This window comes from Branchiostoma belcheri, unplaced genomic scaffold, assembly GCF_001625305.1.
Source record: "Branchiostoma belcheri isolate BF01 breed outbred unplaced genomic scaffold, Haploidv18h27 scaffold39, whole genome shotgun sequence".
NCBI classification, from domain to species: domain Eukaryota; kingdom Metazoa; phylum Chordata; class Leptocardii; order Amphioxiformes; family Branchiostomatidae; genus Branchiostoma; species Branchiostoma belcheri.
Window position 1 is genome coordinate 284,620 of NW_017804009.1, and position 16,270 is coordinate 300,889.

At 39.3% G+C, this 16,270-nt stretch overlaps 1 protein-coding gene across 1 annotated transcript; it reads left to right on the top strand.

The window, feature by feature from the left end:
* Positions 1-142: 142 nt before the first annotated feature.
* LOC109476678 (HMG box-containing protein 1-like) lies at positions 143-14,733 on the top strand. Its single transcript, XM_019777684.1, has 14 exons — positions 143-226; positions 1,830-2,059; positions 2,531-2,652; positions 2,898-2,998; positions 3,520-3,640; positions 4,854-4,980; positions 5,574-5,698; positions 6,800-6,965; positions 7,091-7,203; positions 10,837-11,077; positions 11,676-11,857; positions 13,080-13,264; positions 13,762-13,903; positions 14,507-14,733. The coding sequence occupies exons 2-14, from the start codon at positions 1,951-1,953 to the stop codon at positions 14,519-14,521; spliced, it is 1,749 nt and encodes a 582-aa protein (XP_019633243.1). The 5' UTR covers positions 143-226; positions 1,830-1,950; the 3' UTR covers positions 14,522-14,733.
* The last annotated feature ends 1,537 nt before the right edge of the window (positions 14,734-16,270 follow it).

Genomic DNA, 16,270 nt, shown 5'->3' on the forward strand with positions numbered 1-16,270 from the left:
TTCTTTTTGTATCATTTTCTGTTAATTTTGTCTCAATTAGTGTTATTTTCTGGCAATTTTCTTTCTTTTTTTGGTACCATTTCTGTTAATTTCTTTTGACTCACACCCCTATCCAAAATTTGGTCTCTTCCGCGTAATACGATCACCTCAAAAGTCACGTGACGAAATAACCTTGCCGACGCGCATGCGTTTCCAGCTAACAACAAAGAAAATGGCGTCAGTGAAGGTGAGTAGCTTGTCCCTTTAAACTTTTCTTTCGCCGTTTGCAACTAAACAAAACCTTATCACCAAGCTCTTCCTGTCAGAAATCGTAGATAATTGATCCATCAAACGTATGCACTAAAAATTAAGCGTTGTATTCGTTTTAGAACGTTTTAAGAGGCGTCCGAAAATTTGACAATAGGACCCTATTCATTGGAATCCTGTCAAAACTTTTCATTCAACTCAAGTTGCCCGGGTACGGTTTTTGAATGGAAAATCGCTCGGAGGCATGTCACAACTCGCTGACAACCGGATAGAAATGAATGAAACTTTACCTTTTTCACGTTTAGTGGTAGATTATAGTGTTGTAGTGTGTTTGAGGATAGAAATACGAGGTTTTAAGTGCTTCGATACGACGTGAGAGGTTGTGTGAATGGTGTATAAGGATCCTGGTTCGTTCCGGTTGAAAGAAAAGTTGCATTCAATCGGGCAACATTTTGCCTTCATACTTCTTAAAAGTATACCCTAGTCACCCTTGATTACCAGTTGACAGTTGCTTGTCTGCTAAAAGTGTCTGTGAATTATGTCAACTTGTATTAAAAAGGTGTAGGAACGGGACATAAGGTAGAAGTATCATACTACCAAGTGTACGTACTACTAGTAACGTTACATGTAATACAATGTAATGTGTATTCAGCTGACACACTGAAACACTACTCGCGAAATACTTAGGATCAAGGTCATTTTTATGGTAGAAACGTCACATTTTGTCACTGTTTTTATTTGTTGCTTCCTTTTTAAACTCATTTGAGCACAACATATCAATTCTATTAATTAATGTACCTTAATTGTGACAATGGTTTTAATTCAGTTGCTTTTTTTTACTCATTTGAGCACTACTTATCAATTCTGTTAAGTAACATTTAAGTATTACCGATAGAATTTTTTCTACCAATTACTGATAAAAATATTTTTCAATGTTGTGCAATATTGTAGATGAATCAAAATCTTGTTCAGCAGTTTGGAAACACTTTCTGCAAATACACAAGCCTCAATAGTACAACCTTCTCAACTTGATAATGCAAAATTGCAGTAGGATTTTTCTTCTGCAATATTGTAAATCTCTCAGCAAAATGCAGATTGCAGATGGGTAGTTACACAACAGTACTGTTGTTCAAAGGGAATTTTCAAACTTACCAAAAGTAGTGCGAGCAATTGTTTAATAATACATTGTAATTAAAATGTTACTAGTTGTCTCCAAGCTAGTGCATAGTTGCATTCAATTTTTCCAGCCAAGGATGGAAAATAGAAATTGCAAAGTCATGCATGAGAACTTTAATTGTTGGGGTCGTGTGGCATAGTGGCAGAGTGCTCGACTTGGAACCAAGAGGTTCCGGGTTCGATTCCTGACATGCCACCGATCTTGTGCCCTTGCGAAAGGCACTTAACACGACTTTTCTCACTTTGCTCAGGTGAAAATGAATATTGTATTGTCCCCTGTATTGGTGGCGGCATTAATATGAGTTGATATAACTTAAGTGTGTTGTCACCTGGCTTCTTGTGATTATAATATATGTTGGAATATAAAAAAAGACTTTAATAAGAAACTTTTGTTTTTCCTCCCACAGATGCCATGAGTAAAAGGTGCCGCAAGGATTTCTTTTACACAGTTTCACACAGTTTTCCAAGGCTCTACCCATATTATTGTTGCACATTGTCATACCTGTGAACTTGTCAAAGTACGTCAGAATGTACATGGAGAGTGAGAACAGAGAGACAGAGGAGTTGGATCTGTTGTGCCGTGAGGATTGTGATACTCCAGAGCTGACACAGGACAAGGAGGAGTTTTCACCTGATGGTGGGTTTATTTTTTTATTTCTTTAGATTATTTTTTATTAAGTTAAAAATATTAATTTGGTTATATGAATGACACAAAGTTTGGTCTGTTTCAAAAAAAATTTTTCGACCATAAGTTGTAAATCATACAAAGCAGCTGCAAAATGTATGCTGTAGATTGCAAGTAACTATTGGAGAATGATACTTATGTTGTACAGTGTCAAAATCAATTCCATTGGAAAAGAAGGCAATGCAAAGAAATAAAAATGAAGAATCCATCATTCGCCATACCATACTCTGTGTGTTTAGTCATTTGTTCAACTTTCATGACCATGTAGATTTTGTAATGAAGGCAAGTTTTTGTGACAAGTCTCACTGGGTCATTCTATTGAAGAAGTCCAGAGTCACTGGTCAAAAGCTCTCGGTGAGAACAATTCTTTGTGTTGAGACAAACAAGTTTGATATCTTATTCTCATCTTGTTTTCCTCTCTAGATGAGCCTCCACCCTTCACAGCACCAAACGTGACATCAGCTGGTATTTCCTTCGCTGCCAGACTGCCTGCAGATGTGTCACATCACCAGTCAGTACAGAGGGAGCAGGACAGCCAACGTCAGGTCAGGACATGGCTGTATCAGATACATGTAGCTGTTTGTTTGTTTGTTTGTTTTTTATTTGTAGTAGTTGTGCATTTGGATTGCTACCATGTAGCATTTTTGGTCCAGTCATCAGCAACAAGTTGCTTCTAGATATCTAAACACACAATTAAACTAAAAAGCTTTAAGAGACTTCCTTCCTACCGAACCTTTAGGACTGAAACTGGACGCACAATATTTAATTTTTTGTGTTTATGTTACCACAGGAAGCAGCTACCAATATCAACTGGCTGGCTGAACTTGCCATCATTGCCACCTCACCTCAGAGTCCTCTCATGCCAAAGACAACCCATCACTCTCACAGGAGGTATGTATACCATCCACGGCTCTAGCCAGTACCTGTTTTTCTGTCAGGCCATACCAATTTGATTTGTAGGTTCTCTGATTTTTTTAGAAAAAATATGAAGTGACAGGTCAAAAAAATTAAAAAAACAATACTAGGCATCCTATGATAGCCCCAAATGCTACAAATGTATGATAGGAGCCATGAAGTCAACATATCAAACATCAGTAATTCAAACATTGATCTGCATTGATTGATGGAAAAACTGTAAAAACTGAAGAGAAGGGACTTACTCAACTGTTGGGGCTAAAATATGAGCATTTTCAGGGGCTGAAATGTTTTATGTTTTTTTTTGCAACTCAGAAAAAAATTAAGCTGGTGAATCTGTGAACCAACAAATTAAATTATTGTGGCCTTACCAGAAGTAAGAATTCAAAGAAAGGAAGAAAGTATATTATACCAGCCAGGCATGTACATCTCAAGTTGACAAGTGTTGTTAATGTTAACATAATGTCCCTAAGTACTTGTCCTATATTGTTCCTCAGGAGTCCCCAGCAACATGCAGTCCTGATGACAGACAGACCAGACCGCTGTATGCACAACTACGCTCGCCCCCCTCCCCCTTCATCCAGCCCCCCACTCACACACACCAGCAGACACAGACAGGTAAGCTGAACATATAGACAACCATACAACCATATTAGATTCTTTTTGCTGTCAGATCTGACTAATAAACTGGTGGATGTACCAACTACTAAGTATCTAATACCAGCCCAGAAAAGAACAAGAAACAGTTATGCCTTCAAATATCAGACTTATCAACGAAGAATTAAGGTGTTCAAAAACTTACCAAGACTAGAATAATGTTCACTTCAGGGAAGTGCAGGTCACTATAGGGGGTTGTGTTTTTGGGCCAAGGAACGATAATGTTGTGTTTCCTGTTTCAGTCTCGAAAAAATTTATGTCGGTAGGTAGGAATTATCTTTTTTTTTAGACTTTGGCGATCTCTAGGGATCCAACTTATACATTGTACAATACTCTTTAATCAAGTAACGGTTGCATGAAGACACTTCTATTATATGTATATATGTATGTATGTATGTATTGTATATGCAATGTCAATGTTAGAAAACTGATTGTACAAAGTTTCATCCCTTGGGTGTCAGATCATGGAGTTAGAAAAGGTTATCAGGCCACACCAATTTAATTTGTTGGTTCTCGGATTTTTTCAGAAAAAATATGAAGCGACAGGGCGAAAAAAATAAAAATAAAAACAGGTCTAGGCATCCTATTATAGCCCCAAATGCTACGATATGAGCCATGAAGTCAACAAAAAAGGCCGGGTTAAAATTTAAAGTATAAATTTTGAAGTTTTAATCAAACCACTGCATTGATAGATGGAAAAAAACTGTAACAACTAGGAAGAAAAGGAATTTCCTCAACTGTTGGGGGCAAAATATGAGCATTTTTGAGTTGATTCAGAACCAGAATCTTTTTTTTTTTTTTTGCAAATCAGAAAAAAATGAAGAGGCGAATCCGAGAACCAACAAATTAAATTGGTGTGGCCTCAGCTTCAAAAATTGTTCCTAGCAGGGATCCACAAAAAAAGGCTGGGGTCGGTCGGGAAACACAACATTTTTTCCCTAAGCCTTGCTGTCCACAGTGCTGAATTTTTGGTTGCTTTCCATTCGATGCTGAAGATGACCTATCTTGGCAGGGCTAACTGTAGTGACCTGATGAAAGTCTTGTCTCAATGAAAATCAGTTTTGGGTTCCCAGAAGATGTCATCCATCTAAATCAAATCAACATATCCTACTGATAAGACTTTACATGTTATTTGCCATCCACGTGTAACAATTCCTCGTCCCTTTTTCCACAGAGTGGCCTTATTTCCGGGGGCAATGGTTTGTCTGCATCGTCACACTTCTCTTCCAGCGAAAGACTGGCCGACCCACCAGCACTGTCCAAGTCTTGGCCAACCACAGCCTGGCACTGCTTCATGAAAGGTTAGGACTGATTATTCACCATAATATCATCATTCTTATTTATTATGTTTACCTTCGCAGAAGGAAAACATATCGTGTTTGCTCAGTTTCTTCTTCTCCTTCCGTTCCAAACAGATAAAGTCAATGACCTGGACCAAATGTCTGTCACCATGGTAACTGGTAACACCCAGTAGTGTTGAATTACATTATGTAGCAGAAACGAGTTGGAGCATCTTCCCATGGCAAGAGGCTACTCACCATACTGAATGTATTGGACTTCAAGTTTAAGCAAGAATAAACAGTGCAGTAGTTTTTTGGGCTAGACCAGGTGAAGGTAAACATTATGCATTTGTAACTGTTTTAACCTCTCTAGTTTATTTTTATTTTTGTATATGTTCAGCACATTGTGTCATTTCTATACCTGTGATCATTCATTCATTCAAGGCCACACCAATTTAAGCAATTGGTTCTTGGATTTGCCTCTTCATGTTTTCAGATTCAAAAAAATAAAAACTTAAGGTTTCAGGTTTTGCAAGGAGAGAGAAGCCAGCCCAGTCCAATAGCAAGTAAAATGTAGTTTACTAGATACTAAAGACCGTCTGTTCCCCACCCAGGCACGAGAGTGCGACTGAGTGAAGACACACGGCGGGAGTGGCGGCTGGCGGAAGACGTGCCGTCTGACGACTCCTTACAGGAGGACAGGACACTCAAGGAGGTGCTAAATGTGCTGCTGGGGAAGGTATAGCATCTCTGAACTCTAGATCTTATCCTAATACATGCATGCATTACAATGCATGGAAAATAGATGTGTGTAACAGTCATTTGATATGCGTGATTAGTAACTAGACCATTGAAAGGAGGAATTTGCATGTATTAGTGTGATAGGTAGGTCCTGATTGGCTAGTGAGAGTAAGCAAATCAGTGAGGAACTATAATATGATACATAAACATTGTTTACATCAATATTGTTTACAGTGTATGCATCAACATCATTTATATCAAGATTGTTTACATTAACACCATTTATATCAACATTGTTTGCATCAACAGCATTGTTTGCATCAACATTATTTGCATTAACATTGTTTACATCAACTTTGTTTACATCAATGTTGTTTACATCAACATTGTTTACATCAACATTGTTTACATTTCATGTGCTTGGATTACATCAACATGGTTTACATCAACATTGCATGAAGATTGTTTATATTCAACATTGTTTGCATCAACATCGTTTACATCACCATTGTTTACATCAACATTGTTTACATCAGCATTGTTTACATCAACCTTGTTTACAACATTCTTTACATCACATAATTACATTATCATTGTTTAGGCCACACCAATTTAATTTGTTGGTTCTCGGATTCGCCTCTTCGTTTTTTTCTGATTTGCAAAAAAAAAAAAAATTGATTCTGGTTCTGAATCAACTGAAAAATGCTCATGTTTTGCCCCCAACAGTTGAGGAAAGTCCTTTTCTTCCTAGTTGTTACAGTTTTCCCATCTATCATTGCAGTGGTTTGATTAAAAGTTCAAAATTCAATGTTTAAATTTTAACCCAGCCTTTTGTGTTGACTTCATGGCTCATTCCGTAGCATTTAAGCCTATAATGGGATGCCTATAGACCTGTTTTTATTTTTATTTTTTTCGCCCTGTCGCTTCATATTTGTTCTGAAAAAATCCGAGAACCAACAAATTAAATTGGTGTGGCCTTAGAATACATCAACATTTTTTTACATCAACATTGTTCACAATGTATATATCAACATTGTTGACATCAACATTGTTTACTTTACATCGACATTGTTTACATCATCATTGTTGTTGTGTGTAGGACACCACGTCCCTGTGTGGCCTGAGACTTGTAGAGTTTGAGGAGACTACATCAGCAGACAGGAGAGCAGAGAACATGGTACACATGGTGTTCAGAACAGAGGTGGCAGACAGGGAGATCAGTGCAGAGTGTGCCCTGGACCATCCCTTCTACGTACGGGACAAAGGTAAGAACTCTAACACTAGTAACAGAGAACATGGTACACAGTCATGGTGTTCAGAACAGAGGTGGCAGACAGGGAGATCAGTGCAGAGTGTGCCCTGGACCACCCCTTCTACGTACGGGACAAAGGTAAGAACTCTAACAGAGAACATGGTACACATGGTGTTCAGAACAGAGGTGGCAGACAGGGAGATCAGTGCAGAGTGTGCCCTGGACCATCCCTTCTATGTACGGGACAAAGGTAAGAACTCTAACAGAGAACATGGTACACATGGTGTTCAGAACAGAGGTGGCAGATAGGGAGATCAGTGCAGAGTGTGCCCTGGACCATCCCTTCTACGTACGGGACAAAGGTAAGGACAAGAGTCCACCATCTGTAAATAATTTTATCAGGTTGTTTAAGGATTGAATTTTTCTTAGTCCAAGATACTACAACAACATGACGAATAGCGTTGCATAATACATGGTATGCAACTTACACTTTTTGTATCGTGAACCATGAAATAAATGTTGTTTTATATTTTTCATTAGGCCATAATAATTGCTTGGTTAACGGATTTTTCTAGAAAAATAATGGAGCGGGCAGGCAAAAAAAAAATAAAAATAAAAACAGACCTAGGCATCCTATTATGGCCCAAAATGGTACGGTAGGAGCCATGAAGTCAACACACCAGGGTGGTTCAAAATTTAAACAATGAATTTTGAACTTTTAATCAAACCACTGCATTGAAAGATGGAATAACTGTAACAACTAGGAAGAAAAGGACCGTTTTCAACTGTTCAGGGCAAAATCTGTGAGCATTTTGCAGTTGATTCTGAATTTTTTTTTTTTGCACATCAGACGAAAATGAAGCGGGCGAATCCGTTAACCAAGAAAGTAAATTGGTGTGGCCTTAGGGAAAAAATACACCAAAATGGATAAATCTCAAAACTACTTCTGGGTAGAATCATTAGCTGTCTGTTGAATGTGCTTTAATTTTGGATTACCGGTAAGCTTTTAATATTCATCACTTCCAGTGAAACATCCAGAAACGCTCAGAAATTAATCATACCACTTTCAAACGGCATCTCTTTGATCCAAGCTCTCAGTGCTTCAGGAGAATACATGGCATACATGTACTGATGAAAAATGCCAAGGGGATTATTTCTCCGTCTTGCCTTTATATAAGACTCATTTTAGATAAAAGCAAGGTGGAGAAAGAATTCCTTTGGTGTTTTTTTTTTTCATCAAGGGCTGTGAGCTGTCTGTTCAGATTTCTAATAAAAGCAGAAAATAATCATTTTAACTTGCATTTAATGGTACATCCATTTTACAGTTTGTTTGATTTAAGTCATTAAAACCTAGTCTGACAAACTTCCTGAATCTGATTCTGAATTGAATGAAAATTTGTAAAAAAAAAGTTGTATTTTTATTGTTTTTATTTATCAGTCAGTGAAAAAACATTACTAAGTGTTGTTACACACTACAGTATGTAGTAGTACGCAGCCATAGGCACACCACAGGCGAACATAGCACAATACAAATTTTTAATAAGATGATGATGCCACAATATTTAAAATATTAGATTTGTAAAATACCAATGAAATACATTATGACTTACTATACATCTCTAGGCAGCTAAGGGTCTAAGGATAATCCACTATACAGAGATGTGCTGTTCTCACTCTCATTCTGTCCGTGAGCTGTGTTGTACAGCCTGTGAGATGTGCTGTTCTCACTCTCATTCTGTCCATGAGCTGTGTTGTACAGCCTGTGAGATGTGCTGTTCTCACTCTCATTCTGTCCATGAGCTGTGCTGTACAGCCTGTGAGATGTGCTGTTCTCACTCTCATTCTGAGCTGTGTTGTACAGTACAGCCTGTGAGATGTGCTGTCCTCAGCACCAGTGTGCTGTGAGCCACTCCTGTACAGTGCCCCACTGACACTTGGGACCTCCTTCCCCTCGTCCATTCCGTAAGGACCCCTGTCGTCTCTTGATGACGGACAGCCTCTTTCATAGTTTGGCTTGATGTTGGCCTCTTTTGGCAGTGACTGGCCCCCCAATTGGGTGACAGGTTGTGTGCCGTTTGTTGTCCGTTGGTTAGTGGCATTTGTCAGTGACATATAACCTGCTAGTGTATGGCCTCGTGGCAGTGACTGGCCCCTTGATTGGGTGACTGGTTGAGTGGTGTTAGTTGTCCGTTGGTTAGTGGCATTTGTCAGTGACATATAACCTGCTAGTGTATGGTCTCTTGGCATTGACTGAACCCTTGGTCGGGTGACCGGATTTGTGACGTTTGTTGTCAGTTGCAGTCCTGGGTCTTCATCGTGGGTCACAGCATATGGCTGAAGCTGTGGCCCTGGGTCTTCATCGTGGGTTACAGCGTATGGCTGAAGCTGTGGCCCTGGATCTTCATCGTGGGTCACTGCATATCGCTGAAGCTGTGGCCCTGGATCTTCATCGTGGGTCACTGCATATGGCTGAAGCTGTGGCCCTGGGTCTTCATCTTGGGTCACGGAATATGGCTGAAGCTGTGGTCCTGGGTCTTCATTAATGAAGGTCGTTGCATATGGCGCCAGCTTGCCGTTTTTTCCTTTCCCAGACACATCCATGTATGACACAGCGTACGGCTCAATGTCATCGTTGTCTGGTTCCGTTGGCTGGATGTCATCGTTGTCTGGTTCCGTTGGCTTGATGTTAGCAAAGGAAGTTGTTGCGTACGGTGCAAGCTTGCCATTTTTCCCCTTCCCCGACACATCCATGTATGACACAGCGTACGGCTCAATGTCATCGTTGCCCTCTGATGTCTGGTCCTCAGCAGGACTCGGTTGTCCACCTGTGACTGAGTCTCTGTCTGAAGGGGCGGAGTTTCCATCTGTTTCAGCAGGGGCGTTGTGAGGGGCCAGACCTGTGTCGTGACAGCGTTCGTACAAGTAGACAACAACCCCCGCTGCCAACACCATGAGGAGGGGCACAGCAACAGCCAGGATGATGGCATTGATGTGATAACTGTCATATTTCTCAGTGAGGATTGGGCCAAAACTTGGACGAGTGACAATGTCAGTCCCGGTTGTAGCCTGGCTTGTTGTAGCCTGGTATTCTGAGTCTGGTGTGGCGTTTGTGTATGGCATCTCTGTGGGAATGGTGTCGTTGTACAGACGACTGGTGTGGTGGGTATGAGGACCTGTTGTGGTGGACGTTTTGTCACATCTCCCCAGCCTGATGTCTTTCCTCACGGTGGCAAGCAGAATTCCGCTCAACCTGGCCAGGAGAGGTAGGCCTCGGAACGCATGCTGGGATATGACAGAAATGGCGTTCTTTTCGAGGTACAGGTTTGTTACCCTCTCAAGCCCAAGGAAGGTAGCGGGTTCTGAGGATAAACAAAACAGAATATTGTAAAATTTTTATCATTGTAAGTTTGCAGGGATTTTTTTTGTTCAATCTGGTCAACTTTACCCCAGTGGGAACATTGTTTTCTGTATCCAGCTAGATCCGGCTCAGCCACATTTGTATGATCCACCTAGTGAGATGGATTGTAGCTGAGCCGCATAGGTGGCAGATCAATTCAGCTAATCTATTCGGTTCGATCCAGTACAAATTTATACTAGTGAGGAATGGGACTAACATACAATCAAGTACCTATAGTTCATTGTATCAGTCATTTTACACGTAGGTCATTTTCTGCTATTTCTTAATCAAATATGTCATTGAAATATGAGTGATATCATTGAGGATTCGTGTATTATATTAACTAGTCTTGATAAATAAGGAATTTTTTTAAAGCTTTAAAAAGCAAGAAAATTAAATATCAGGAGCCCAAAATACACATTTTTGTCAACGTACCAAGACTGGAGATACGGTTGTCTCTGAGGGAAAGGTCTTCCACCAATGGCAGACCTTGGAAAGCCCCTGGCTGTACCGTGGACACGTTGGACTGCTGGATCATAAGGAACCGTACTTCTGGGCTGTTGGGGAAAGACCGCTCCAAAATGGTAGAGGAACGGAGATGCTTGATGAAGATGGTTCGCGTGGCTTTGTCGAAGTCGGTTGGTATGGTGTCGAGACATGCGGGGAAGCTGTACGTTCCTCCGTACCCAATCCAGCTGCAGGGGGACCCAGCCTGTGTCCCCCAGATTGTATCTGGACAGTGACAGATGACTTGCTTCCTTCCCGATAGATTTACGAGGTTGGAGTGACAGCTGTAAGGACACCGTAAAGCTGGTGCCGACACGAACAGTAGCTGATTGGAAACCAGGAGTAGGAAGTACAGCAGTGCCTTGTTTTGTGCCATCGTGGTCACAGACTTCTGCTCCAACACACACTGAGCGTTAGATGTTTATGTTCTGGATAAAATGTCTGCACACACGTTTGCTTGAATATACATTTTCCTTGTCGTATAGCTTATATTAAATACTTAAGTCTAAGCCACGTGCATTATGGGATTGGAGTCCCTGGAGTAGAAATACCTAGTACCTGCCAACTGAATTTTTAATGTCATCATGATATAGTAGAAGAAAAATATTTTTCTGGAAACAGCAGAAAATTACAATCTATCCTAGTGGGGAAGGGGCCTAACAGTTTATATCAGTCATTTTACACATTAGGTAATTTTCTGCTATTTCGAAATCAAACATGAAATACTAGTCGTTATTTAGGATTCATTTAACTTATAAAATTTATTTTTTAATGTGAACGGGGTCTTGTAGTAAGCTGTGTTGTTTTCTTCTCTACCAGGTTGGTGCTCCTTCCATCCAGGTTTGACGTACACCCGCTACGGTCTCCCGTGCCAGGAGATAGAGTACGGAGACGTGTGTGTCCCCCCTCCAGACAGTGGTTCATCCCCGGAGCAAGAGGAGGACACGGACTCCGTGTTTGACGAGTTTTCTGCCGTCAACTTCCTTAGTACCCTGGCTAAGGTAACTGTGATCTGATTCACATTAATATATAATTTTTTATATATACGGTAACCGTAAGGCCATGTTGATTTGATTATATGGATGACATCCTCCGGGAGCCCTAAAACTGATGCCCGCGTGCGAATAAAAAAAAAGTTTTGCAAAAAAAAAGTTCTTTTCATTATGAAATCTACGTGGTCATGAGGGTTGAGCAAATGGCACAGAATATGGTTTGGCGAATAATCTAGTCTTCAAGTTCATTTCTTTACAATTTCGTCTTTTTTCGTTTGATTTTGGCATTTTACGACATTGGTATAGTTTTTATTATTTTTTTTTGTAAATTATGGTATATTTTTGCTCATTTTGCAACTGTTTTGTATGATTTACAGTATGGTTGAAAATTTTTATTTTGGAAACGGCCGAAAATTCATGCGCGCGCGGATGTCATCCATATAATCAAATCAACATGGCCTAAATTGCAAAACAAATATTGAAAAATGATACGCTGTAGAATGCCAAATCAATTCCAAAGGAAAAGAAGAAAATGTGAAGAAATGAAAATGAAGAGTCTATTATTTACTTAATTAAAGTAGTAACTTGTGTTTCACAACATCCATGTAATTTTTTTTGTAGAAATTTGTTATATTTTTGTAGTATTTATTATTTGAGATTTCTACTTGTACATGAGGGCTAATTTGTTCTCATTAGACTTTTCTTTAGTTGACCTTTTTTTGCTTGTTGGGCTTGTCCCCCCAAGGAATTCTTTGAAAAATGCCAGAAGGCAAGTCTGTCCTGGTGAAATAAAAATAAGCAATAAACATTGTCATGAACTTGGTTTTGTCAAAAAACAGTTACTCAAGCAACTGGATATGATTTTGAAAACGTCAGACGTTTCAGCTAGTATCCACTAGCTTTCGTCAGTGACTGAGAGACCAGAGGGGAAAGCAGGTTTATAAACACAACCTGTTGATTGATATGCAAATAAAGTGAAGACAAATTTTTGGAAGTCGAAAAAGTAACAAAAGTCAGACAAGTCAAGACAAGATGATGCAAATTAGTCTGAAAGCTCCTGTTATACAGAACAGGAGCTTAAGTGTTGTCTGTCCTCGGGACTAGTGGATACTAGCTGAAACGTCTGACGTTTTCAAAATCATATCCAGTTGCTTGAGTAACTGTTTTTTGGCGTTCGTATTACCTGGATGTCTAACCTTCATCGACGTAACTTGGTTTTGTGTCCTTACAGCAAAGACGAGAGTTACAGAGCAGTCCTGTGAGGTCTCCTCCCTCCTCCCCCACCAAGCGACAGAGGAACAGTAGTGGGAACAGTGACCAGCCAGTCAAGGCCAAGAGGCCCATGAATGCATTCATGTTGTTTGCCAAGAAATTCCGTATGGAGTACACACAGTTGTACCCTGGAAAGGACAACAGGTAAGAATAGAATTTCTTTTCTCTTTCTTAAGCCATACTAATTTGATTTGTTGTTTCTCAGATTTTTTCGAAAAAAATATGAATCAACAGGGTGAAATAATTTTTAAAAAGGCCAAGGCACCCCATGATACGATAGCCCAAAATGTTACAAATGAAGCCATGAAGTCAACATACCAGGCTGTTTTTTTTGCTCAGTTTCTTCTTCCATTCCAAACGCTGACCTCTGACCTGGTCAACGACCTGAACTAGACTGTCTGTCACCATGGTAACTGGTGTTGGGCTACATAATGTTGCAATTTTATGGCAGGAGGGACTTAGACATCTGTCGCCATATACCTGTGTATGAATGTGTTCGAGTAAGAATTAACAGAGCAGACCATATGCGAAGGTAAACATCATGCATTTGCTTTGTAAATGTTACCTTAAAGTTTCTAGTTTCAAAGTTTGTTTCCATTGGGAGTCTTGAAGTGTGTGTTACTTTTGCCTCCTTGTCTTAGGGCCATCAGTGTGATCCTTGGAGACAGGTGGAAGAAGATGAAGGTGGAGGAGAGAAAGGTTTACGCACAAGAAGCCAAGGTGCTGGCCGAGAGACACAAGAAGATCCACCCAGACTGCTGGAAACGGAAGAGATCTACTTCGGTCAGTGTCTCTAGATTGTTAAACAGGGGATTAAGTCTGGGGGAAGGGGTGGGGGTCCGGTGAGAAAGGCTTTAAGTTTCCATCGAGATATATTCTTAATTGACAGATGAAATGTATATGACAAGTTATAATACATAATGTAATTGTACCCATATAGAAAGTGTAAATGTGGTCTTCATTAAGTTACTCTAGTTGAATGTCTAACTTACTAGTAGCTTAAATGTATCTTTCGGTGTCTGAAATTTCCAAATTTATCCTTGTATCATGAAATTTGCCTACCTTCACTATAGGCAAGATTATTACCGTAATGCTTAGGCAATGGGAAAAATCTAGGGGACCAACAAAAAGTGGTCACAATAGAGAGGTGGTCTGTATGCAGAGGAGGTCGCTATTACAAGTATTTTAAATGCTTCAAGTATTAAATGTGCTAAGAAATGGCAGTAAGATAATGTTATTACCAGACAGATTTTCCTATCCAGAATATCTTTTTTGTTTTGCCAACCTGAAATTGCATTGCATGCTACCTACTACAGGCATGACAGTGCATTGTCCATAGTTGTCCATGGTACTGACATCTGTGTTGTTGTTGTGTTTCCATTACAGGCATCCTCCACATAATGACACCTGGAGACAACAGGCCTTCACAGGAAACCCATTGGCAGCTCCAACCTTCAACATTGGTGCATACATTTGTAAACTCATCTCAATGGTTACTCAAGTTTTTGACACTGACCAAGGAGGCTTTTTGAACCTCCTTGCATTGACCATTGAAACAAACTTTCATGCTAAGGCCACACCAATTTGATTACTTGTTTCTTGGATTTTTTATATGAAAAAAATATGAACAGGGCGAAAAAAATAAAAGCAGGCTGTTAGGCATCCTATGATAGCATAGCCCCAAATGCTATGATAGGAGCCATGAAGTCAACACATCAGGTTGGATGCTATTCAAACAATGAATTTCAAACTGATAGATGGACAAACTGTTACATCTAGGAAGAGAAGGAAGGGTCTTCCTTCAACTGTTTAGGCCATAAAATATGGGCATTTTAGTTGATTCAGAGGCTGAAATGTTTTTTTTTTCCAAATCGGAAATGGGGAATCCATGAACCAACAAATTAAATTGGTGTGGCCTAAGGCATGTATTTTGTACAGCGTTTATAAAAATTTTACAACTTTCCCATTTCTGTGTAAAAGTAAAAAAAATGATGAATATAGAGTCAGACAATGTTTTGAAACATTGATCTTATGAAGCTGATAATATCAAAATTGCTATGCAATTTTTTTACAGCAGTTGTCATAAAGATACAGGTATGGCAGAGCCTGTTTTCTAGATTGCCAACTTCAAGGAACAGTGATTTTAAAAAGGAATTTTTGTAAAGATACTAAAAAAATCAGGTTTTGTAAAAAGATGTACAAGCTTAAAGCACTCAAAAATGAGTGTGTTGCTTATACTTTACAAGATTGTATTGTTAAGAAATAGTTTGCTGGATTTTGGAAGTGTGTATGTTGAGTGTATCTGGTAAGTTGCATGCTCTTGAAAACTTACTGACAGAGAAATTAGGAATTGCTGTGCCCTTAATTTTCCTTAGTACTGTAATTCACTTTATGTTCACGGTAGCGAAAGTGTTACAAAAAATTAATGTACGTTTGTAGAGCTATATGTTCATGATGGCTGCAGGTGCAGAAAAAGAGACTGCAAATTATTTGTTAACTGTAAGGATAAGTTCTCGCGAAAAGAAGAGACCACTGTAAAAATATCAGGAATTATTGTACATCATTGTGCCCATGATTCTCCCACAGTATTTAATTGACTTCATCATGAGGCCACAGCAAGTAAGTTTTATGGATGACATCCTCCACAGACTCCAAACTTACAAATTTAGAGCGAAAAAAACAAGGCGGGCAAGAAAACATGATTCCTACATTTTACATCATAAACCTTGTTAAACAAGAATTGAGGAAACAAAACTTTTTTTTTTCAACCTTTATTTAACCTTGAAAATGTACAGTACATGTATGTAACAGTACCACTCTTCGGCCTAAGCCATTTTTCAAGAGGTCAAGGGGAGGTAGGTCAGGGGTCTTTGCAAATTCTCCAGTTCAGTTACAATCAGTCGTAGAAATACAATATAAATTATATACAAGTCCATACAAAATTCAAACATTAGGCCACACCAATTTAATTTCTTGGTTAACGGAATCGCCGCTTCATTTTTTTCGGATTTGCAAATAAAAATAAAAATTCAGAATCAACTGCAAAATGCTCATATTTTGCCCTGAACAGTTGAAAACAGTCCTTTTCATCCTAGTTGTTACAGTTATTCCATCTTTTAATGCAGTGGTATCATTCAAAATTCATTATTT

What these genes read in the sequence shown, in the direction of transcription:
- LOC109476678 (XM_019777684.1), top strand. Translation starts at nt 1,951, where the DNA reads ATGTACATGGAGAGTGAGAACAGAGAGACAGAGGAGTTGGATCTGTTG. An exon ending in CTTCTACGTACGGGACAAAG is followed by an intron (nt 6,966 to 7,090) that starts GTAAGAACTCTA and finishes TACGGGACAAAG; the next exon opens with GTAAGAACTCTAACAGAGAA. An exon ending in CAGCCTGTGTCCCCCAGATT is followed by an intron (nt 11,078 to 11,675) that starts GTATCTGGACAG and finishes CTTCTCTACCAG; the next exon opens with GTTGGTGCTCCTTCCATCCA.